Raw genomic sequence first — 26,897 nt, 5'->3', positions numbered from 1 at the left:
CCTACAATGGAAGACGCCGTACAAGTAGCATATCAGGTTGAGGAAAGTCTGAAACGCCCATACAACCGGAGAAATTTTGCAGACACTTTTTCTCGAGGTACTAGTTCCGTTTGGCAACAGTCTCCTATCCAAGAGAGGTCATCTAGCAAGCCACAGGCAAGTGCTACATCTATGGCTTCTTCACGACCTAGTCGGCCGTATTCTCCACCTCGACATGTTTCTGAAATGTCATCTTCACGGCCTACTCGCCCATATTCACCCCCTCGGCGTGGTTCAGATAAACCTTCTGATTCTTCAAAATTCACGGTTCGGTGCTACTCATGCCATGGATTTGGACATATCAGTGCCCAATGTCCCAGCCGTTTGGTTGCTTTTATTGATAAGGATTCTCCTATACCATATATTCCCGAAGAGCAACTTGGTTCTGACACAGTCGATTTAAGAGAAGAGCGTGCAACAGGTGAAGTCAATGACACTCTCAGTGACGATGACCAACATCCTTTTTATGTCATTCGTCATGTGTTGACCACTCAAAAGGCCACTGAAAATGAAGATTGGCACCGCAATAGTATTTTTCAGACTCGTGTGAAGTGCAATGATCAGTTGCTAACCTTGGTCATTGATGGAGGCAGTTGCACTAATGTTGTCTCTGAAGACGCTGTTCGTAAGCTGGGATTGAATATAGAACCACATCCTAATCCTTACAAGGTTGCTTGGGTGAACAACATTAATCTCAAAATCACAGATAAGTGCTTGGTCACATATTCTATTAGTGGATTTAAGGATACAGTCCAATGTGATGTCCTCCCTCTGAAGGTGTGCCATATCCTTTTTGGTCGACCTTGGTTGTTTGATAAGAAAGTACAGCATTGTGGCTATGCCAATACCTATGCCTTCAAGCATGCCAACAAGACTATGAAGTTTCATCCTGCCAAAGATCTCCCTGAAATTAAGCTCAAGAAGATGGTGGGATCATTCCTCATTCAGCGTATTCTTTCAGACGGTCTCCTCGGTCCTTTCCCTAACTCGACGGAGTCGAGTTCTTTTCAGAGGAGGAGAGTTGATGCAGATACGGCTGCCCTTTCTTGGTTGGACCAGCATGACCGGCTTTGGAAGCCAAGAGCCAAGAAGAACCGGTCCAGCCCAGGGTTTTGGTCCAACAAGGGTTGGAAATAAAATTAGTAGTTTACCCAGTATTTTATTTCATGCTTTTAGTTTCCAAACTTGAACGTAGGAGTAGGATTTATTTCCTTGCTTTGGTTTCCTTTTATAGTTGTTTCCTAATTTAGGCTAGTTTCCATTTCAGTTAAGTTTCTAATTTCATGTTCCTATTTTTCTATATATTGGTTGTAATCGACTGAAGATTTAGAGAGAGAGCAATTTGATTGTTGAATGAATGTTTGAGTGTGATTCTCCTTTTCCCCATCTCTACTCTGATTTCTCCTCCCTTCCCTAAGGGTTCTCCATCACTTAGACAAAGAGACAAGTTGAATCCACTCATCTATGGAAACAATTGGTGGTAGCAGTGGGGATGAAAATACAAGTAATGCTGCAACTGCACAATCAACGATTGATCCAAGCAAGGATCCGAAAAGGAGAGCTAAATCAAATGATCCTGGATGGAAATATGGGCATTGGCCTGACGAATCAGACAGAAATTGGATTAAATGTACCCTTTGTGGGAAGGATGTCAGGGGAGGAATAAAACGATTGAAGCAACATCTTATTGGTGGCTATGGAGATGTAGCCAAGTGTGTGAAAACAACTGAAGCAATTGCTAAAGAGATGAGAGATGCAATATTTAAGAACCAGAGGAAGAGGAACTTTGATTGTTTGGATGATTTGGATGTTAGTGATGGACCTACAGAAGTAACGGGACCACAACAAAATATAGTATCTGATTTGGGGGTCTCATTTCCTATCCCTAGCTCTGGGACAACTTCAAGAAGAAATAAAGCTATCATTCAAACACAATCCAAACAAGAAGTAAGGGGTCCCATGGATAAGCATGTGAGGAGGACTCCTGAAGAAGTGGTTGCAGATAGGCGGGATAAAGGGTCATATCAAACAACAATGGAGAACCGAGTAAGAGGAGAAGAAGAAAGAGATAAACTTCGTTCTTATTTTGCAAGGTGGGCTTATGAGAGTGGTGTTCCATTTAATGCTTTGAAGTTAAGGAGTTTTGAGGAATTAGTAGAGGCAATTGGTCAATATGGACCAGGTTTCAAGCCCCCTTCAATTCATGACTATAGGGGGCCTCTATTGAAGTCTGAAAAGGATAAAATTGATGAGTTAAAGGTGAAGTATTAAGGATATTGGAGGAAACATGGGTGCACACTCATGTCAGATAGGTGGACAGACAAGAGAGGAAGGCACCTAATTAATTTTCTTATCAATTGTCCGGAAGGGACTTTTTTTTTGGAGTCTGTGAATGCATCTAGCCAATCACAAACAGATGAAATGTTATTTAAGCTACTTGATAGTAAGGTTGAAGAGATTGGTGAAGATAATGTGGTTCAAGTAGTCTCTGATAATGCTGCCAACTATGTTGCAACGGGTCGACTACTAATGGAGAAAAGGAAGAGGTTATTTTGGAGTCCATGTGTAGCTCATTGCATAGACCTTATGATGGAGGAAGTAGGCAAATTACGCTCTTATATGTCTGTTATATCCAAGGGCAGGAAATTGACTGCATTCATCTATAGGCACACTCGTCTTCTTGAAGCCATGAGGCAAAAAACAGGAGGAGACTTAGTGAAGGCTGGAGTGACTAGATATGCCTCTTCCTTTTTAACACTCCAGAGCTTATACAAGCACAGAGAATCTTAGAAAAAATTATTTGTTGATGATGAATGGTCCCGTTCTAAGCTTGCATCTACAGAGGCAGGGAAGAATGCTTCTGAGACTGTGTTTGCTACAACATTCTGGAATGGTGTGATGGATTGTATAAGAGCATCACAGCCTCTTCTTCAACTCTTGAGGATTGTAGATGGTGATGAGTTGCCTGCTATGCCTGAAATATACATGGCAATACAAGTGGCAAAGAAGAACATCAAAAAAAATTTTGGAGATGATGAAAGGAAATGGAAGAAAATCATAGTGATTGTTGATCACCGTTGTGAGACTATGATGAATGGATCAATATATTTAGCTGCCTTTTTCCTCAATCCAAACAAGTTCTTTAAGGCAATAGAAGATAATCCTGATAATGAGTTGGACTCAGCTCAAAAAGCAAGTGATGCCTTCAATGATGTTCTTGTAAGGTTGGTGCCTGATGAGACCTTGCAAGGTAAGATTATTGTCCAGGTTGACAAGTATACCACTGTTTAAGGAAATTTTGCAAAGGACATGGCGATGAGACAAAGGGACAAGTTAAATCCTAGTAAGTATATTTCCTTTTAAAGTTCTAATTAGTTTAGAACTTTGTATATTGATTTTTTACTTAACTTATTTTTTTATATTATATATTTATAGTCTCTTGGTGGTCTCGACATGGAAGTACCGCTCCTGACCTTTCAAAGCTTGCATTGCGCATACTTGGTCTTTGTTGCTCATCTTCTGGTTGTGAGCGCAATTGGAGCACATTTGAATTTGTAAATATTGACTATTGAGTTCTGAGTACAATAGTACATGTACTTCACTTAATATGGTTTTATTGAAGATAAGTAGATAACCTCATATTATTAATGTTTTTCAGATTCACACCAAGAAGAGGAATAGGTTAAAGCATCAGCGGTTAAATGATCTTGTCTACATTAAATATAATCGCCGATTTCAAGCAAGGTTCCAAGAAAGAAAAGAACAATGTAGAAACTACAATCTATTGTTGCTCGATGATCTTAATTGGAGTAGTGAGTGGATGATTGGTGAATCAGATGATGAATTAGTGCATCCCGAGAATGACATCACTTGGAGAGATGTTGATAGAGCACTTGAAGCATCTTCATCATATCAAGGCCACAATAGACCAAGGAGGGCTCCAGCATCTACCAGTGGAACCAATTTTTGCTATACCCGGCGTGGTAGGAGGGTTGAGCTTGAGGATTTGTCAGATGAAGAAGTGGATGAAATGAGTGAAGAGGATATTCGTGATGATGAAAACATTGAGGATGATTATGGCATAGCTCCAAATGATGCAAGCCATCAACAGAATGCAGATGAAGAAGAAGATTTTAATTTAATTACTGATTTGGATTGAAAGTCTTTGAGTCTTAGAACTTTGACGTATTTTGAGTTTTTAAACTTTAAAGTTTTTTGAGTCCTTGAACTTTTAAGTATTTGACTTTCTTTGTTTACTAAATTCTTAGCATTTTAGTTTATTTTATGTTTTAGCTTCATTGAAGTTTAAAGTTTTTTAGAATGATTAAGAATCCCCAGGTTAGTCACTTATCATCCATTTAATTTGGCATCTCGATTTTTACTTTCGATGTATTTTAATTCTAAGTTCTTAATTACTTCTTTGACAAGAGTAGAAATATAGTGGATGACCTTAAGGCTTAGGCACTCATTATGGCATCATAGAGGTAAGTATAATAAATACTTGTATATTTTATGTCTTCTTTTATTTATATTTATAATTTTGTTTCATAATTATGTATTTATATTATATGTTAATATGTTATGATGATTGATGATTGAATATTGATGATTCATGATTGAATATTGATGATTGATGATCTGATGATGAATTGATGATGAACTTAGTTTATTCACTTTATTGATTTGTTTTCTTGATGAATATCTTACATCGGTATGAATATAAACATTTAATATTTATTTAGCATATGAGTAATAAGATTTAACTAGTATTTGAGTCAAATAGATTGGTTTTATAAAAAAAAGTACACAAGAACGCTTTAGTCAATAAAGCGACGCTTTATGCCCGCCTTATTGCTAAGGCACTCCAACAGGCCCTCAAACGCCTCTGTCGCACCAGCGCCTTAAAAACTATGGTTATAGGTAAGAGACATATCTATTGGGATTCCCTTTATAAAATTATATTCTATATAATTGAATATATAGAGACGAAAATCCTAACAGATCTGTCTCTTACCTATAGTTCATATAATTTTAACATATTTAAATTTAAGTTTATTTATCGACTTCTATTGTTTTGTGCCTCTTAGTCATCAGGATTCATATACCTACACACACTTGGTCAATATTAGAGTGATTAAGCCAAAATTCACAAATATTGAGGTTTCCTAAGAATTTTTACTCTTTGGAATTTAAATTAGAGAAATGATACCGAAACTCAAAATATGGTTGAACTTTCATCGTAATTGCAATTTTCTTATTGAAAACTTACAATTTATACAAGGAGGAAAGAGAGGAGTCTCCATCTCCTTCCTCCTTGTTACTTTCTAACCAGCCACCTTCCTCCTTATTGCCTCATATTCTTCCTCCTCACCACATTCTAACCAGCCACCTTCCCCTACTACCTCATTGTTTCCATTGTATTTCTTTGTATTTTTACTCTGCTCAACATTGTTTAGCTATGTGTCAATTCGTAGACCCTAATTGATTGTATGATTTGTACCATTATTTTTTTTTTTGTACTTCTGCTTCACAACATTGTTTAGCTATTTGTTTATGGCTTACTCTAACTGAATTTAACATTATAATTCCTTTATTACATCATTGGTAGACTTTTCACCTCTATATATTCAATTATAAAGTCATAGTGCATCAATTTAAACAACCACCTATGCTGAGCTGGAGTAGTTATGATTGAATATAAGAATGGAAAAGAAAATATGGTGGTTAATGCTTTATCCAGGAGAGAGGATATAGGAGAAGTAGGAGTCTAGGTCGTTGCCTTATCAATGCCCAAACCGAATTGATAGAGGCTCAAGGAAGAGGTTGCATCCAATGTAGAGATGCAACCACTTCTCCTAAAAATTAGGGATTGGGAGTCTGTTGGACCGTGGGAGGATAGGAATGGGGTTATATTTCTCAAAGAGCGGATTTTTCTTCTTAAAAATTCTCCATTTATTCCTACCGTAGTGGATCAATTCCATAGCAGCACTCATGAAGGTTTTCAAAAGACTTACCATCGGGTGAGTGTTGTTTTTTATTGGCAGGGAATGTGGAAATCAATTTTGCAAAAAATATCTTAGTGCAACATGTGCCAACAGCCCAACGCTACAAGACAGAATTGTAGACCCTAGCGGGGGTTACGGCAATCACTCCCAATCCCCGAACGAATTTAGAGGACATTCCAATGGATTTTGTGGAAGGATTTCCTTTTTTTTAAGGGAAAATCGATGGTGTTAGTAGTAGTGGACCGACTTTGAAAGTACGCCCATTTTCTGCCTCTATCTCATCTGTACACCTCTGCAGGAGTGGCACAACTATTTTTTGATCAAGTTTCAGGGTACATGGGATGCCCAGGTCAATAGTATGCGATCATGACCCTATCTTCACTAGCAATTTTTGGAAGGAACTTTTTCAACTCAATGGGACCCGTTTTAATCCCAGACCCCAGTTTAACCTATCACCCTCAAACGGATGGTCAAAGCGAGGTCGTTAATCATACGATGAAGATGTACCTCAGGTGTTTCACCAATTCTCATCCAAAAGAATGGCAAAAATGGTTGGCGTGGGCTGAGTATTGTTATAATACCATCTGGCATTCTGTTATTAAAACCACTCCATTTGAGGTGGTTTATGGCCGATCACCCCCATCATTGCTTACATATGTACCCGGAATAACTAAGATGGAAGTAATGGAAAAGCAGTTGTTGGTGGGGGATGCTAAGCTCAAGGAGCTACACTATACGCTCCTGGAAGCACAGAACAGGATGAAGCGCATCTATGACCGCAACCATCAGGAAAGGGAGTTCGATGTTGGAGATTTGGTTTATGTCAAGTTGCACCCGTATCACTAGATGTCTTTGGCATTAAGGAAGACACAAAAATTGGCTCCACGTTATTTCGGTCCATATGAAATACTTCAACGTGTTGGAAAGGTGGCTTACAGGTTAGCAATACCGGAGCACTCTAGAATTCATCCTACATTTCATGTATCCCTTTTTAAAAAGCATTTGGGAGAACAACATCAGGTTCAAGAGGAGCTGCCTATGGTGCAAAAAGAAGAAACTCTCCATCCTTTTCCCCAGGCTATACTAGACTTAGAAACGACAGGCCCAAGTGCTTGTGCATTGGCAAGGACTCCCCATCAGATGCAACTTGGAAGAATGTGGATGCCATGAAGTTACAGTTTCCTGGTCCTATTTTTGAGGACAAGACCAAATCCAAGAGGGGAGGAACATGTTACTTGTTGGGTCATGGTCACGTGCATGGGCCATGCAAGACCAAGTCGCAGGACGTATATCTAAGGCCGGGTCTCAAGGAGGAAATATTTCAACTAATTAGTAGGGTTGTTATTTTATGTGCTATTTTGATTGGAGGGGGAGTATTATGTGGGTAGTTATAGGGGAGAGGTGGTGAGCTAGTGAGGTGTCATATTTTGAATTAGTCAGCCATGTAGTACGTTAAATAGGGCTGTTATTTTATGAATGGAATCATCCAATTATTATCCAATTATCTACCTTGTGTAGAGAGGTCAGGCTTCCTTAGTTAAGCCATTGTTACTTGATATTTTCTTCACTATTTTTCCTTGATTCCAGTCCTACACCATAGGTGGGAAGACTCGTACTGCGTTGTAGGTGCCAGCTTGGAATCAGAGCTTGGGGATGGAGTAGAGGGTGGAACAGTTAGAAAAGGAGGTAAGCTCTCTCAATGAATGGCAGCAACAAATCTATACTAAATTGGGAGGTCAACAAGAGCTACTGGTGAAGATCAGTGAGAAGTTTAAGCCCATAAATTCACACCTTCCAACCCATGTAAAGGGTGATGTTGGAGAGACCTCACGAGCTCCTCCAAACCTGGGGCAGCAGAGATTTCCTTTGAATAATTCGGACCACGTCCTCACAACAAACATTTTGTCCTAGGTTAGTCAAACTCGATTTCCTTGCTACAATGGAGAGGACACGACTAGCTGGACATGTGTGGAGCAGTTTTTTAAGTTCCATCAAACGCCAGAGGAGGAAAGGGTGGCACTCACATTCTTCCACATGGAAGGGGAGGCACAACTATGGTATCAGTTGTACAAACAAAGTGATGGTGGACTAACATGGCCGAATTTCTACAAAGGTTTACATGCTCGATTCGGGCCAACACCATTCCAGGATTTCTTTGGCGAATTGGTTAAGCTGCAACAGACGGGATCTATACGGGTTTATCAGGAAAATTTGAAATAATTTTGTCGAAGGTGCCCAGGTGGGGCAACTTCCCCCCAACCGACAGATTAGTTGCTTTGTGAGTAGGGTGCGTGACAACATTAAGGTTGATGTGCTAGCCTCACAACCAACAACTCTCACGAGTGCCATTAGGTTAGCACAGTTATTCGAAACGAAGAACCTATCACAGAGACGGTTCTCACTTCCAACTGAACCACGAAAGGCAATTACAACCAGCAAAGAGCTGCCAAAAACCGAGGCTACTTTACATGTCAAATGAATGACAGCCAGTGAATTGCAGGAAAAGAGAGCCAAGGGACTGTTATAATTGCAATGAACGTTTCATTCCAAGCCATCGATGTAAGAAATTTTTCTTAATCGAGGGATGTGATACCAAGGAGGAATCAGGGTTTAATATGGCAATCGATGTAGCAGAGGAGAACAACCTGATGCCCGAGATCTCTCTACTAGCAATATGTGGGGTGAAAGATCTAGAGACCATGCATTGCAGGCTGAGGATTGCAGGAAGCTCCAGAGTAAAAGCCGCTTAGAAAGAGCTACCTAATCCGGAGTGGGCCACCGTGGATGTCGGGTTCAGAAGCATGGTGGTATGTTACGATCCCATATCAGCTTATGGGGGACTGATCCTACATCGGTTTCCTATAGGAATTGATGTGGGTTGATATGGTCTTGGGTCCCCTCACCTTGTAAGCCGGTTTAAGGGATTCAGTTCTTCCAGGACCGTAACAGTCTCCTTAGTAGGTAAATAGCTTTTGTCATGGATCTATCTGGCATAAAACCAAATTGGTTCTCCAAGATAGTAGTTTCTCTTCTCAGGTGGGCTTCAATAACTTTGTCCCAAAATTTCATAGTATGACTCATTAGTTTTACTCAATTATTCGCAAGACATGTTCACGCAAATTTTGGAAGCAAACTCCTAAAATTATGCTCAATCACACAAACAAGGAAACTATGGTTCATGATTACCATAAGTGAGGGAAAATCATAAAGTGTGAATACCTACATTATCCAGTATGGTAAAAATATGACTCAGTATCTCCTTGTAAGCTTATCTTGAATTGCAGGTCCACAACACTATCTTCATGTGGACAGCGGCTACCAAACATGATATTGGCAATCATCAATGATCAGCTACGCAAAGGATGGAATTTACCAAATAAAGTGTCTAATAGATAGGTAGTTGGTCGAACTGATTGACCACCTTCTTATACAATACAGATTTATATGTAGCATGAAAGAAAAATGTTTGGCCTCATTTATCAACAGTTGTCAGGTCCTACATTAGTAAAGGGACTACTTCAAAGATGGAATTTCAGGATACAAACAGTTTTCTGACACTAGTGTGGATGTCCATACCATTTTCTGTGCATTGGGACATTTGATAGACAGGATTTCAAGAACAATAGCAGAATAACACAGTTTTCATTGGATAGTTGAAATCATCCATTGAATCCATTTAGGTGTTGGTATCAGTCCTTCCACCTTTTTTTTTTTTTTTGAGGAGGGTGGGTATTGGGTCATGGGTGTTGGGAATTGGGAAGGGAGTTCCAATTGTTATAGAATGTGGCAGACTAGGAAAATTTTGCACAAACAGCATTATGATTTATTTACCTATTAAAATGCTTATATGTAACGGTTTAGTAGGATTCCCGAGTAAGAATAGAAGTGGTGTGGGATGGATAAAATTAAAAGTTATGCTTCACAAAAGATTACCTAACTACTTGAAAAGTTGCATACCAAAATTTGAGAACAGTGAAATTTATATGGCAATCCCTTCACAATACCATGTTCAGAGGTGAAAGACATAACTAGAAACCAGGCATCTAGACAGCAATAGGATATATAGACATGCCTGTGCTTCACAACATACTGCCGCCATCACGCAAGCATTGTATTCCTCAATATTTTGAGGAGGAAACAGAAAATGCCTTCAAGCAAATAGCTACAGTTTGAGAAAACAAAGCTTGTGAGATAAGTACAAAGAGGATGCAAAACAGCCCACTTCTGCGTAACAAGAGCATGCCCATCTTTTGACCATGCAATATGCAAGTTGAATCATCTCAAAATGACCAACTATTGCCTGGTCAAATACTCAAACCTAGGTGATTTAGTATAGCCAGCCAAATAATCAAACCTATGTGATTTAATCCACATACACCCACACACCTGCACATCCACACACATATACCCCACACACCCACAGACAGCCACTCACAGACACACAAAACACACGAAAGAGCATGGGCACATATAGAGGAAGTTGCACCATCTAGGGATTTTCAATGTTGCAGTTGCTATTGTGATAGGGCTAATTAATTTGTGCACAAACTGCACACAAAAGAGCATGGGCACATATAGATGAAGTTGCAACATGTAGGTATTGTGATGGGGTTAATTAATTTGTGAACACCATGTGCCAAACAAAGGATTCTGCAGACAATGGTGGCAATGATAAAGTGAATTTTCTTTCTAAAGAGGCAGTCACTGCTCTTTCTATTATGAGTCCAACCGAATTCATCCACTTTCCAAGTACCTTATTTCTATCTATTAACGATAATTTTTGTAATTACTGTATGAATTAATCAAACTTCGCCTCAATCTTAGATTAAGAAATATCGAAACTGAAGCAACCTCTCAGTTTCCATGGGTTAAGAGAAAAACCACGCCAGAGGGAAAGGTTTTAAGCTTAATTATCCTATGCTGGAAAGCACCTGGGGATGCTAAATTTCATTTCAGCAGTTCAAAATTTTTACCTAAATTTCTTTCAATTCTGACTTCTAATACCGACAAACCCAAAAATTAAAAAATAAAATAAAACAAACTAAACTTGATTTTCTGTCATCACCCTTCATGCATTCTAACTTAGTCTACTCGTGGCTACTTAAATTTCTCGTGGCTTGAATATTATGTCAACATTATGTAGTTTAGCATATAAAACTTACGTAGAGAATCTCTACGTAAGTTGACATCATTCGCCAATTAGTATAGTTTCTTCTTGCAATTTTCATATAGCATGAATATCAATAACAATGAAGAAACTCGTATAAGCATCACTTATTAAGTCCAGCTAAAATTTGTAAATTCATTCTCACTTAGAATGTATTTACAAGAACGTTGAGACAAAGAACATCAAGACAAATATTCCAAGTGTACCTCATAAATAGAATCCCCCATATATGCTAACGTCGCCGCATTATAGATGGATCTAGGCTTTTTCACTTCTGGTGCAGCCGGCAACCATCTCTCGTAACCCAGATATAATTCTTCCGATTTCCCTAATTTATGTGAATTCGAAGTTGAAGTTTGAATCGAGTACTAAAAATAACTAGGGCAGAGACAGAGTAGCGAATAATAGAGTGGACGAAAGGATACCTTGAGAAGGGGAGCGTCTGTTCAAGCCCAGAAGCTCCGAAGCAGAAAGTTCTCTGGTTGCAGTAGTTGAGATTGTTATTCTACTTTGAGGAGTAGATTGATGGAGCACATTAGGGTTTTTGTTCTTCGAAAAGCTGCTGTGATTGGTATTCGGAATCGTTCTTGGTTGTGTATCCCATGAAGCTTTCACTCTCACTGGAAATGGAACCGCAACCGACATCGCCGCCTTCTCTCTTGCTGGGCATGACTTTCGATCTACGGAGAAAACACAAGACAGAGCAGCGAGTCAGCGACTGAGCTCATGGCCACCACGCTTTTGATGGCGAAGAGCATTCTCTGTCTAACGGTTTAGTGATTAGGGCACTAAAGTCCACGTCACGTGCCACATAAGACATTTATCTATCTGGGAGATGGGCTGGATTTGAAAACCCGAAGCCCAGAATAGCCCCGTTGGCCTGAAATTGGACTGGATAGACTTGGCCTGTTGGGTTCAGAATGGGCCGCGCTTATTTTTTTTATATTATTTTGTACATAAAATATGAAAAAAAAATGTTTTTAATTAATATATTGATGTATATTAAATATAAAGGGTGCAATTGCTTCACCAAAGTGGTGAACTAAGAAATTATAACCTTTTGTTTATATTCTTTATCCAAAAAATTTTTCATTTATCTTATCCCCAAAAGTTATTTAATACAGGGGTGATAATAACATAATGAAAATTTTATATTTTTTACCTTTGACTGAAGAACTTTGAAATTAAAACAAAGACAATTAAAAAATAAAAAAATTACAACTTCTAATTTCACAACATTGGCCACAATAAACAAGAAACACTTGTGTTAAGATACTAACCTCATAGAATCAGTGACACTACACTCCAATCAGACATAAGTAAAATATATTTCTTTTTGACACTTTTGCCCCGTTTTATGGAGTTTTAATGCCCAAGATCCCATGTTACATGTTCGATAAGTGGTGAGATTGGTATAAACTCATTTGTGAGATGTTAGGAAACCCATTGTATACATGTTTGATGTAGAGACGATTAAGCATGACCAAAACTCCATAATGGTGAAAAACTAACAATGGTAGATTAATCCTATCTAATTATGACATATTAGTTTTATCTAACTCTAATCTCATTTAATTGTGGTAAGGCTGAGTTGAGTTCTTCATCTAAAAAAAAAAAATATTTAACTTATTTTGTAATTCTATTTCGAGGAAAAATAGGGGGATGCAGATCCTTTCCAGATGGAGAGAGAAAATAGAAAACACGAAGCAAAAATCAGGAGAGTGACTGACACAAAACCCTTATTGGTCCATTTCTAGCCACCCTCTCAGACTGAAGAAGATCTAAATTCAAAGAGGGTTCCCTAGTTATGTGTTTCTTTTCAGACATAAAGGAAGACAAAATGACTACTCTGACCCATGAAATACAAACCTTTCCCCTATTGAGGTCGTTGTGCAACCCCCATTGATCCCCTGCATTTATGCAAGGGACCACACAACTAGGAAACATTTTCTTCTATTCTATTTAATATGTAGCTTCATAGTTTTTGATAAAACAAATGTCGTTAAGAAAAAACTTAAATTGTGGAACAGGAATCTATTAGGCAAAGGGCATAGATATCATCCCAAAATATTATTGATGTAGTTATTTCATTTAATTTCATTTTGATGGGCTGGTGGGGGTATCGATACTAACTCGTAAAGTATATGCCTATTAATGCCAAATGATTGGAAAATGTCAATGAGATTTGATCCATGACTTATATTGATAATTTCAAAGTTATACCTAAGTAAAATCGGGCTTTTGGATAGAAGTTATCTAAATATATCATTTAGGGGTGTCAATTTTCAACCTAAAGTGGTCCGATCGATCAAAATTCATTGATTCGACTTGAGTTTATCGGTTTGTTTTTGGATTGGAGTTTTACAAAACAGTAGAATTTAACATCAAACTGGAACAATCAAAACCAGAAAACGAATCAAACCCAATAAAAATCAATAAAAAGTTATAGTTTCGATAATTTTAATAAAAATTGAAACAAATAGTTAACAACCTAACAACGGCCCAATAAGAGGCTACAAAGTCAACCTGATACTGGAGCGAATCAAATCGAAGCATATTGTAATTGAACTCAGCTTAATGGGTTTGGTTTGGACTTGACACATTACAAATTAAAAATGGTTTAATACCACTATCGAAACCAGATAGACATCCCTAATTATTAATATTTATATCGATGAGAACCCTACAAGGTGGAAGGTTCCTCTCCCCTGTGGTGACCACCTCAATCCATCCCTGTGGATGGTGTGAGATGGGTTGGGGGTGGAGTGGTTAGATGTAGGGGAGGGGATCCGGTGTCCACACTCACTGAAAAGCGCATCAATCAATAAATAACATCAATTATCTTTTTCTTTTTGATTTCTACCTATTTAACAAAAATCATTAATGAAAATAATTTTTTATTATAACATAAAAATGGTTTGGTAACTACTTAACAAAAATGGTTTTTTTATGAGAAATAATTTGATATCCTTATGTGCAAAATAGTTTTTTTGAAGAAATGGGTGAAGAGAACATCTCTTCGTCCATCATCCTCCACTTTGGACAAAAGAAGAGGGGACAAGGCGCTTGGATATATAATTACAAAATAAATGACTCTTTTACCCCTATATATTGATACTTTAAACACGTGCTCATTAAAGTTCAGCGCAAAAATAACTAAAAATCAATTTTGGTCAAAAGACTCAAAACACATAAATGACTCTTGATCTCTTTTTTTGTGTTTTATCAATTTTTTTTAAAACAGAAACAGACTCCATAAATGATACCAAATGCAATGAAAATTGTTTTTGTGAATAAAAATTAAAAGGAAAAATGATACCAAAGAGGGCCTTAAATATTAGAGTATTAATTTTCATTTTAAATAGATAAATATATCATTTAATCAATAATAAATAATAAAATATAGAAAATAACAACCACACTCCCTACTTAGACGGACCCTCATTTTTTAACTGCTTGAACATAACATGGAAGCTTGGTATAACTAATCTAAATATCTCTAATCTTGGCTATTAACAAGGCTAAAAGTTGCCGGTAATGCGTCCACACGCCATACTCTCTTTAAACTGTCATATATATAAGTATATATGCCCATAAAAATTGTAAGCCATAAGCCACCTTAACGTATGTGGTGATAGAGATGCTGGGACCTTATGCCTTCAAGAACAGTGTGTCTTGTAACCCCATTAGCCTAAGCCTTTATATACAATCTAGTACCGCAGGTCCTACCTATGAACCATAATGGGGCACTACACAAGCCGCCACTTTGACCTTCAATGAAATCCCAATTTCATACAATAACAGCCTACCAATAACAATTTCTCTACATTCCGCGTTCTGAACGCATGGCAGTGGTGAGTCTTAGAGACCACCACATTTTACACCACAACCACCTCCATCATATGGGGTTGGCAAACCTTTTGACGATCCAATGGAATTGAAAGAAGAGTCAGATTGGATGCTTTTGATTTCTACAAGAATATTAACCCAAATTAATAGTTGGACTGTTTACAGTTTGGAGATCTTCTTTAGATGGTATGGGTTGACTAAGGCTAAAAAGATTCTATTTGCAGAGACTAAATTAAAGGGCACGACTCAATTCTGGTGGGTCAAACACTAGCAACATAATTTGACTTGAGGTATCAGAATAGTCACCACTTCGGGTACAATAAGCAATGAATCAGAGAGTCTTACTTACCAACTACAAGTAGGGCATGCACCTCAAGTACACACAGCTGAGACAGGACAATATGACAGTTAAGTAGCATGTGGCCAAATTACATTACATATCCACTCGATATGAGAAAGATCGAAATGTAATTAGGTGTGACACCTGGGTCTTACCATGTCTCAATCAAAATTTCATAGTTTTGGTCAAACTCTATTTATAAAATGCATTGTTTCGAATCGCAGAAGAAGAAGAAGCGGTTCACCAGCCACTATATCTATGGATCCCACCATATCATTAAACCTGGCGGCTACTCGCTCTTTGAACAGTGATTCACTAGGCACTAGATCGATGAAGAATCTCTCCAAAATATGCTCTTTGATCAGAGTGATTCACTAGCCAATTGAAATTTTCCAGTATGGATGAAATTTCAACCATGCTTTGAGTTTCAGTATCATTTCACTAGTTTTGACTCCAAAGAGGGAATCTTCCTAGAAAACCTTAGGGCTTTTTTTTTTTGTTTGACTAAATCACTCCCATATCTTTGTAATAAACCATGTATAACATTTGATAATTATGAAATGATTTCTACTTTAATGTTTATTTTCATTCATAAAGATATCATAATTAATTTAACTGAATTATGTGCGTTCTAATACTAAATTTTATGTATAAAACATTGCACAATATACAACGAAAAATACCAACCTATGGCCAAAGCCAAACTACCATTTTGGGTGTGCATTTTTACAATCTAACGGTTCCAAAATATTTGAAGGGCCTAAAATAAGGTCCGTATAAGTTTTGGGACTTAATTTGTCCTTTTGTGCTTCAAAATCATCAAAGTTTCAACCAAAATTTCACAGTTTAGCAAAAATTCTGGTTTCGAGCCTGGTCAGAACAATGCACGAAACAAAAACCTTGAATCTTTCACAACAAAAGTTAAAACTGAAAAGGCAAAGTCTCAGAAAGGATGCTGACAACTTACAAATATTGAAGCAAATGCCGATGGATCGGTAATACCAGCACAACCAAAGATCAGACTTCATCCATCACAGAATGAATTAACTCTGCTTGCAGACCAAGACAGCTTCCGCCAAATGTAGGGCATATGCTGACAAAGAAAATAAAAAAAGGATGAAACACACGAGCCCAAGAAGTGTTCAAACCCAATGAAAATATTATGGGTTTAACTGTAAAATGAATTAGGATACAGAAAAGTTGAGACCACATTATAAAGAGTGGAAGCTTCAACATGCAAAATACTGACAAAAATAAAAGGAAAGAGGGGTTCAGAAAGCTAACTTAGTTTTCTCACTCTACTAAAATTAGAAAAGTAATTTGATAGCTTGTCACCAAAATGGGTTTCCCCTTCTAGCTGCAGGGAAGGTTATGTAACTTGGTTTTTGACATGAATCATGGAGACCAGTTTGTAAGAATTGAGTAACACAGAATTGCAAAATACCAACTTGAAATCAATGAAAAATTCAGAGAGGTGACTGAAGTCTTAGCCGTGGCTACAGATGTAAATGCATAGACAAAAATCAGAATTCAATTTGTGTTCGCATCCATTTAGGGGATGCTGATACAGATTTCAATTTCACACAGTACATTATCTGATCTGTTTAGGTTCAATTATAAAAATATGACTAAATATTAGTTTTAAAAAATTTATTTTATACTAAAATATCATTATTACAGTCAGAGTATATTACACGTAATTAAACGTTAAATAAATAAAAAACTTATGAGGACATCTATGTATTTTCAGATACAACACGTCAATATCAGCCCTAGTGGGGTAGAATATTCAACCCTCACCTTCTCTTCTTCTCTAATTTCATCTTCTCCAGTTCTCCATCGTTTAATGCAGATAGTGAGACCGAATACCATCTCCAGACTCACGACTCCACTCTCCAATCTTCGCTAGGGATGTAAATGGATGGTTGAAAATCCGTGTTCGATTCATTTTACTATCTGTTTTTAAGTTTTTGTATTTGAAAAATTGGTTTCTGGAAACAATCTGAATCCGTTCGAAAGCTAATAGGATGCGGATACGAATAGCACTGTATTTGATTCAAATTTAATCCATTTACATCCCTAGCCATGGCTAATTACATAGATTTTAAATGTCAACTAAAAACAAAAGGTTGAATTTATTATCACTCAAAATAGGAGCAACAAAGTAAACAAGAAGGTTGCTGGAAATAACTCATTAATCTAGGAAAAAAATAGAATAGCCTTGAAAGCCTACTTATCAAGGCGGTGCCTAGGTGATAAGGCGGTTCAGTGTGGACTGGTGCCTTCAACACCTAGGCGACAAGACGTCGCCTTGAATTTTGACCATCCTCCATTGCCTTGGCCGCCTTCTCGCCTTCTCGCCTTGATAACTATGCTTAAAAGAACAATGATATCTCCTAGTCAATAACCCCAACTACAAATAGCGACTTTGGCCCCAACTCTGTGCACCTTATCTATTTTCAATAGTTGAGAGCTAAGTAGAAAGCACCAAAGTGAGATCACAAATAGACTTTAATAATAAAAAGTTTCATCAGTATAAGGAAATTGGATGGACTGGCATCCCAAACAATTAAGAATAGGACGTATGAGAACTTATAGCCAAGACTACAGGCGCAAGAAATTGGAGGTTGAGGAAAAGGGATGCCTCCATGAAATACTCTAAAGGGAGTAGTTTATGTTTTCTTATCTTACTAACCTTGCGTCCTTTTTCTGGTCTGCCCTTCCTCTTCCAAATTATATTAACAGTGTAGATCAAGGTTCCCTACAGACACATTCATACACAAGCAAAAACACAAACACGAAGATGGAGAGGAAAGGAGTGACGATGAGTAAATTAAACTGAAGGAATAATCATTTGATGATTCTCAAATCACGATAGTCTCACCTTTCCAGAGCCTGTATTCTTTGTTTCCATGGCCACAGATTAAAAATGCAGAGGGAGAAATCTCCTGTGAAGCTGTCACACAGCTTGATCAAGAACAAGGGTTTATGGAAAAGTTCATACATAAGTAACAGAAGCTGAGCTCTGATTAATCTGGGTTTCTTCTATGGAGAGAGGGATTGGACTTTAGAGAGAAGTATGAGACTATGACAGGGAGAGAAAAGGCCACTGAAACTCCGTGTGTGAGAGATATGAGAAAGGAGTGCGTGTGTCACTAACGGACTCGTCAATCGGATGGTTCATTTTCGAATCGTTCCAGGGGGGCCATCTTTAAACCGTTTTGTTCATTCAAATGGTTTTAATGGGGCTGGCACATGGCTGTGCAGCCCGCGACGTGCTCGATGAACCGTTGAACATTTGATAGAACTGGGATACGCATCCATGTATTACGATCTGAGTCCACATATTCTGTAGTGAGCGATGAGTATTCGACGATTGAGAGTATCTGAATACACATGTCAAGGGGTTCTTAGCTACCCAATGTTTACTGCACCAATGCAACAACTGCAGATGATTTTCATACATTGAGATCCTCTGCAATGGGTTACTCCTTGGACACTACTTGGGCTGCCAAGTAATTGGAGAGAATCAGATCCCTTTAAGGGGCTTGGCAGTTCGTTCATTTGATCCTCTCAACATTTTCCCTCATTTAATTTGTTAATCACCATTGGAAGTGGTTGGCACTCAGGCGGCCATGTCACCCTACTATAGTGATGGATGGGGTTCGAGGTTCTAAGGCTCCATGGTGCACTGCATGCCATATTTCCCGCTGCTCCCTGCCCTTTTAATTGTATAATAATAAAAAGAGAGGTGGAGGTGGAGGTGGAGGTGGAGGTGGGCGTGGGGGAAAGTTCCCTTACTCAATTTGACCTTCTAGTACCATGCCGCTATAAATAGATAAAATCTTAACGGCCCTCCACGGATTGGTTTGGACTGTTTGGATTTTTAAATAATTTAATAGATTAATTATTTGTGGTTACATGTTAGGGGTTTGTTCTATTAAAAGAAAATAGTGTTCTTTTTTTTTATTGGATAGGGGTGGGGGTGGGGATTTGGAGGGTCTCCCATCTTGAATAAACAAGTATGTGAGAATTTATTGGTTGGTAGATGAAGGTAGGTTTTGCTTAGGTTTAGGGTAGAGAATTTCTTTTAGAGAAAATTCATGTTATAAATAGAGTTGATTAAATTTCCCCTTTATTAGAGTACACCGTTTATATTAATGAAGTTAAATTTTGTAATCTCACACATGTACTTGAAAAAACGCGTAAGAAAATTACATTTCTTAAGAATGGCATAATGATAAGTTTATTTTAAATATCTTTTTTAAAATTTTACTTTAAAAACTTTTGGGAATAACACAAGGAGTGAACGAAAATGATGACAACTTTAAAAAAGATGCACCTATTTTTTTATTTTTTTTTTTAATATTTTTAATCAAGGCGATATCTAAGTAATGCTACTTCTTATGACATTGGAATCTAAGATTCAAAATTGACAATAGAATCCAAATTGATTAGCATAAACTGAAAAAATCTAATCATTTTTGTTTATATGCATGCAACATAGATTTTGAATGGCTTCATCTTGGACAAGCAAGAATGTCAACACTTACCACAAATGGGCGGAAGGGGGGAGAATAAGCAAGTATTGCAACACTTGTTAGTTAGTAAATGAAAGCAGGTTTTTGGACACAGGTCTATAGTCTAGACCAAATGTATTATATGCTCCATGAAAGAAATGTACATGTCATGTTGTGTAGTTTTCTCTCACAATCTCTCTCCTCCTTACCTCTTTCTCCTATCCTAACCATGACCATATAGGTCTCCCAACATATGAATCATAAGCCCTCTCCTTCTCGACACGCATTGGCTTGGTGTGAGAGATATCAATACATGCCTAGCTTGGCATGGAGATATCAATACATTCAACTATTTGAGTGGCATGTAGATCCCTTGCCTATGTTTAATTGAGGTCATATCTAAGTAAAGTTGTTTGTTACTAAAAATTCAAAATTGATTATTCAAAGTGAACTATAGAATCTAACAGCGCTACACATGGGGAAAGAGTGTCTCCATCTTGGATAAGCAAGTATGTCAGCACAATATGTTCATGATATACTTCTTACTAAATTTGAAATTTAAGATTCAAAATAGACATAGAATCCAAATTGTATACAAACACTCGAGGAATCCATATTCTTGTTTACGCGCGTGTTTTTTCATACACAAATTTTGAAAACTAGTTTTATAGTGTGTCACCTAGGATCTGTCTAGTTTGCAATTAAAATAAAGAAAAAAAAAAATAATATTGAAGTGGAAATTTTCGAAATCATTTTCCCACATGAGTGTGCAATTAATTTCAAATTTTTTTCAAATTCATCATTAATTTTTTTTTTAAAACAGTATAATTATCAATTAAGATAAAGAGTTTTAGATAGATTACACAATCATGATTACAAAACATTTTTTTTCTTTTCAAATCTGATTTATTTTTGGGTGATCTCTTGTCTGTGTTTCTTCTTTGCTATATAATTCTTTCCTTCATTTGCAATAAAGTGATATTATCTATCCAAAACAGAAAAAGAAAAAGAAAAAGTCATGGAAAGCTGTTGAGTTTAGGCTTCATTAGTTTCAACATAAATGGCCACAAGTAAGACTACGTTTAGAAGTCATGAAAAGAAAAGAAAATAGTACAAAAAGAAATAATAAGACAGGAATCATAATTATACAAACATAATGATTTTTGTATCTGTATTTTTTTTTTTGTCCGTAGCTTCTAAACATAGCCTAAAGTAATTAGATAAAGATTTCTCAACGTGGGGGGTTAACTAACTATTCGGTCACTATGATTTCTCAAAGTCATAGTAGCCATATTACCATCTTCTATATTTATTTTCACTATGAACTGTCCAGAGAGGCAGTAAGAATCCATGATGCATTTCTTTGTGAACTGTCCAGGAAAATATCAAAGATGATAAACAGATCAAAGGAAAAAAACAAAAAAAAACACCTCCCACTAATCGTAAGCTTCCAACATGAATCATATGGCTTTATATGATATGAAATCAGTTCCACTCAACCCAACTCATAATTTTATATTATGATCGAAGTCTTATCTGTTGCAATGAGAGTGATGATCTAGGTTCATTTTTTCTGGCCAATGTTGCAATGTCCTGGAGATGTTGCTTTGATATGCTTCTTTTCTTTTTCATGTCCCTTTTCTTTCTTTTGCTTTAATCCTGCTCTATCACGGATCCATGTAGCCGATCCCATTTAGTTCGGGAATGGCTTTGATGTTGTTGGATCTTCTGTAAGATACAAGACTTCACACTTACAGAGTCTGTAGCCATCTAACTTACAGAGCTGATTAGAAAATTCCAATCAATGGAAGTTTGTTATTCTGTGTTGTACAGGTGAAAAAAACTATTTGTGTTAAACTTCATCAATAGTATCTGTTTCAATGGCTAATTCTTCCATTGAAGAGCTTGAGAAAAAAGACCTCCTGCCATCTTCAAGCATTTACCCAGAGGACTTGCCATTTGTTCATAGGGTGGGAGTGCCTACCAGACAGAACCACTTAAAGGCAATCACAGCAACTGTCAAGGAGGTGTTCTTTCCAGATGACCCTTTACGACAATTCAAAGGCCAACCTCCATCAAAAAAGTTTATGTTAGGCCTTCAATCAATTTTCCCAATTTTAGAGTGGGGGAGAGGCTACAATTTAACGAAGTTCAAAGGAGATCTCATCGCGGGACTCACCATTGCTAGCATCTCTGTACCTCAGGTAGCAAAGAGACAGTAAAGAAATAAGATTTAAGATAAGAACTGAATAATCTCTACATATAAATGATTCTAACAATTGCTTAAACTTGCACAATATAGGATATTGGAATTGCAAAGCTTGCAAGTCTTGCTCCCCAATATGGTCTTTGTAAGTATTTTTCATTGTTGATTAACACTTGCTTTGGATGATTGCAACTTTTATGGATTTATCATTTTTTTTCCTCTGCTTTTCCTGTTGTTTTGAGGCTTTTTTACAGACTCTAGCTTTGCCCCACCAATGATATATGCCTTCCTGGGGACTTCAAGAGACATAACCATTGGACCAGTTTCTGTGGTGTCTCTCCTGATGGGATCCATGATCCGGAATGAGTTTGATCCCGTTAACAATGCGGCCGAGTATACTCGACTGGCATTTACATCCACTTATTTTGCTGGAATCACTCAAGCTGCACTTGGGTTCTTTAGGTTTGTGAATTTTCTGTATTTTAAAGTTACTACTGAAGACATTGTATCATACTGAAATATTTTTTGTGGTCCTATCCATAGATTGGGATTCTTGATTGACTTTCTATCTCATGCCACCATTATTGGGTTTATGGGTGGAGCTGCCATTACAATTGGTCTTCAACAGCTTAAAGGTTTTATTGGCATACAAAACTTCACACAGAATGGTGACATTGTGTCTGTTATGTGCTCAGTGCAGCTTATAAGGCAGGCAATCTCACAGTCCTTTGATTCTTCAAGTGAAATAGTTTTTAATACAAGTCACAAAACCTACTACATTTTGCAGTGGAGCTGGCAGAATGGACATATTGGAGCATCTTTCTTGATTTTCCTTCTAATTGCCAAGTATATTGTAAGTGTCCCTATTGATGTAAGTCTATGTACCTAGGATTTTATAGTGTTTACACTCCTCTGACCCTTGTATGGTGTGAGAGAAAACGGGGAAATAAGAATAAAAAGCTTTTTTGGGTGTCTGCAATTGCACCATTGACATCTCTTATCATAGCAACCTTTTCTGTGTACATTACCAACGCACAGCAAAAAGGTGTTCAAACTGTAAGTAATAACCTTTTACCTTTTTTTTTTTTTTAAAACACAAAAGGAAGCAGTAATATCACTAACTGATAAGTACTAATGTATGAAGGTGAACCATATACAAAAATGTATCTATCCACTATCTGCAAATGAAATTTATTTGAGTGGGAAGTACCTAGTATCAGGTATTAAGATTGGCGTTGTGGCTGGTATAATAGCATTAACAGTAAGCCAATTATGATGCTCATTTCTCAAAATTCTCAAGAAATTTAAATGCTTGAATATTTCCTTCATCTGGATACAAATGTTTTGGATTTATAGGAATCAATAGCACTTAGAATAACATTTGCATCAGTCAAAGACTATCAAATTGATGGAAACCAAGAAATGGTGGCATTAGGACTGGTGAATATTCTTGGTTCAATGACTTCTTGTTACATAACTACAGGTATTACAAGTCTTGTTGCCATTACACTGTAAGGATAGGCATCCACAACAACAACAACAACAACAACAAGCAGAACAGCAAAAGAAAAAACCGTAACACAATTGAGCCCTGTCCACTTGATAAAAAAATTACTAGAGAGCATAAAGGATCTACATATTGACCTTTAATATTCATAGAAAATGGAGTCCAGTACTCCAGTAAGATGATATGACTTTCATGTATTAACCATGAAGGAATCACACATATTTAGGAGATCAAGATAGAACAAAGGATGGCTGGTATGAGCATACAAAGTTTGTGTTATGACATCATTGTGTCTCAAACTAAACATTTCTGTTTGTGTGATTGATGTGATTTTCTTTGTTTGCAGGTGCTCTCGCTCTCTCAGCTGTGAACTTCATGGCAGGTTGCCAAACTGCTATCTCCAACATTGTGATGGCGATCTTTGTTTACTAGTTTTAGAACTGATCACACCCATCTTTGAGTATACCCCAACTGCCATTATTTCTTCTATAATTATTTCCGCCGTATCTGTTCTAGTCGACGTTGAGGCTGCACTTCTCATATGGAAGATTGATAAATTCGATTTCATTGCTTGCCTAGGAGCATTTATTGGTGTGGTTTTTTACTCTGCTGAGATTGGACTCTTGATTGCAGTAAGGAATTGGATTTATAACTTCTCACATTTTGAGATCATTTGTCTAGTAACATTGACTAAAATTTGTCTCCATTGTTCTTTGTGGTAGATTTGCATATCCTTGAGTTGATTTTGCATTATACTTTTCCAACTCCAATTATATCAAGGAAAGGTAAGGTTGGTTTAGTAATACATCTACTCTGCATCTTCCTTCAGCTTGTATTTGTAATTATAACTTAAACCACTATGTCACATCCAGTAAGGTTATCACACAATCCAATAAGTCTTGTTTAGAGTATTACCTTTATCCTTTAACATAAGAGGTCACCTTTTAAAGGGCATCCACCCTTATCTCTAGGTACCAGTAGTTCTAAATCTCTTGAAACAGTCCAGTTTCCCACCAATTTAACAAACACAATAAGTGTCAAGAACAAACTCATCAAAACAAATTTGTTGCAGGATCTTGAGATGGTTAACAGACAAGGACGAGAAACTGAAGTCAAAAAACCTACCAAGAATCCAGTTCTTGATAATTGATATGTCAAGTAAGCAATCAAAAATTGTTTTTTTATTTTTCTGCTGCCACTTTTTCCTATAAGATATCTTGTTCAGCACCATATTCTTTTGAAATTCATCTTCATAATATGGTGCATATATGTCACAGCGGTTACTGACATTGATACTGGTGGCATCCATGCCCTGGAAGAGCTAAACAGGAGTCTCCAAAAGAGAAACGTTCAAGTAAGTACACAAAATCTCTATTGGGTTCTATCTCACCCCCACGCCAGCCCCCAAACACCCGCCCCCCCCCCCAAAAAAAAAAAAAGGACACTGGTATACACTTGACACTAAAAATGCACCTATGTCATCTTTGGCATCACCTAATGAGGCAGTGCAGTACCAAAATCCCTCCCTTTTCAGGTTCTACCTGTTCCGGGAAAATTTCTGCACTGCTTTGTTCTGCCAAATATGGGATAGGTTGTGACTAGTAGAAGTTAGTATCTTCTAAACCTTGGTCCACAAGGAAAAATGATAGATGCTTTCACCCTTTACCAAAGAGGAAAAGTCTTTCTCTAGAATTTCACACAAGAATTCTACCAAAACAAAAGAATTTCACACAAGAAGTGTAGAAGGCCCTTCCTCCAATCTATTGAGGGCAACTGTTTAAGGTCGCATCTTCATCTGGCGTGCCACATTGTATATGCAAACCGTCTACTTAGAGGGCTTCAATCTTCCCTGCAACTCAACCGCCTCTTCCCTCCTTCTCTCTTTCTCGGATCCTCCTGCGTCTAACCGGCAACGTTTTCAACCTTGGGATCGGTCTCAACCGATTCCTATATCGATTGGTGTCAGTCGGATGGAACGGGATTTATTTATTTTTAAACTGATTTTCACCCTTATGTATCTTATCAGTGGATCGGTATGAATCGAATTGGTCTCAAGGATTCATCTCGACTGAACGATCCAGACCGACCGATTCAATTTTTAAAACCATGCTAACCACTGGATATACAGAGTGCGCAATACCGCTTACACCCTGTTTAAAGAGATTCATTACATAATATGTGGTCCCATCCATTCACAGGAGGGGGTGAAAATTAGAGGGGTAGGGACGTCTTTTCACAAAGTCCTATATTTAGACATAAAACAAAGAAGTAGCATGAGCGCTACCTACTTGTGTTCTAGACTCACAGACACATGAGTAAGTGGGGGTGGCCTGTGAAAAGACGCCATTGGCCACTCTTTCACTTCCTCATGTGTCTGGGCATGAGGAATGCAAGTGGGTAGCATTCTCTTTCACTAAAGATAAAATTGAAAAAGAAAGCCTAAAAGACAACGTGGCACTATCCCTAGAGATAGTGGGGGCAAAATGATTGCCCTGATATACTGTCATATTTTCTCTCTCTTCTGGGCACCTTGTGCTTATCATGTATGGCAGAAGTACCGTAATAATCCCATGTCTTCCTTAGCTTGTCATAGCATTCCAGGGCCTATTGTGATGGAAAATTTTCACGCATCCAAATTTATAGGCTTGATCAACGACAAGAATATCTTCCTTATGGTCAGAGATGCCGCGGAAACATGTGCTCAAATGGTAGAACAAGAACAAGCCTGATCAGAGGATTGATGCCTACCTTCCTTCATTTCACACTTCAAAGAATTAGAAGCAGAAGTTTTACATTACTAAGAAGACATAAATATTTATACATGATAGAGTCTATAAAAAAAGATAGGGAAAAAGAACTTTATCCGAGCCTGTGGCCTATACCATGGAATCACTTCCCCTACAATGGCCTAAGCTCTCTGTTTCTTTAAAGTGAGACAAATACTAAGGTTGTATTTGGTAGTCATTTTGTTCCAGAAATGACGTTTCTGTCAAAATCAGAATTTCCGTTTCTATGTCAAAATTCTGTTCTGAAACAAAACTAACCCATGTTCTGACATTTCTAATTTCTAGCATTTTTTTTAATCCGGTTCATTTCAAAAAAATGGAAAAACAAACATTAGACATCAAACGGAAGATTTTGTTTTCTTATTCATGTAAACAAAAAAAAAAAAAAAAAAAAAAGACTCGCGACGAGTCAAGACGATTCTACATTGACTCTGTTTTTTAGCTATGTCTTGAAAAACCTACCGAATCTGGTCATTAT

At 37.4% G+C, this 26,897-nt stretch overlaps 1 protein-coding gene and 1 pseudogene across 11 annotated transcripts in view; one reads left to right on the top strand and one right to left on the bottom strand.

The window, feature by feature from the left end:
- Positions 1–11,995, bottom strand: part of LOC122066065 — a 30,584-nt gene extending 18,589 nt beyond the window's left edge. For 9 of the 11 annotated variants that reach the window (XR_006136217.1, XR_006136220.1, XR_006136218.1 and 6 more), the window contains exons 1-2: positions 11,637–11,995; positions 11,418–11,539 (exon numbers count right to left, since the gene is read on the bottom strand). Coding sequence is in view for 2 of the 11 variants with exons in the window: in XM_042629892.1 (XP_042485826.1) it covers positions 11,418–11,539; positions 11,637–11,856 (342 nt within the window). In the remaining 9 variants the exon portion in view is untranslated. The remainder of the gene's footprint in view (positions 1–11,417; positions 11,540–11,636) is intronic. The other 2 variants (XR_006136215.1, XR_006136214.1) reach the window with 1 other exon arrangement.
- A 9,805-nt stretch (positions 11,996–21,800) lies between these two features.
- Positions 21,801–26,362, top strand: LOC122066064 (annotated as a pseudogene).
- Positions 26,363–26,897: the final 535 nt, after the last annotated feature.

This window comes from Macadamia integrifolia, unplaced genomic scaffold (assembly GCF_013358625.1).
Source record: "Macadamia integrifolia cultivar HAES 741 unplaced genomic scaffold, SCU_Mint_v3 scaffold2213, whole genome shotgun sequence".
NCBI lineage: Eukaryota > Viridiplantae > Streptophyta > Magnoliopsida > Proteales > Proteaceae > Macadamia > Macadamia integrifolia.
Note: the sequence above shows the minus strand (reverse complement) of the source record. Positions and strands in the feature narration are given on the sequence as shown.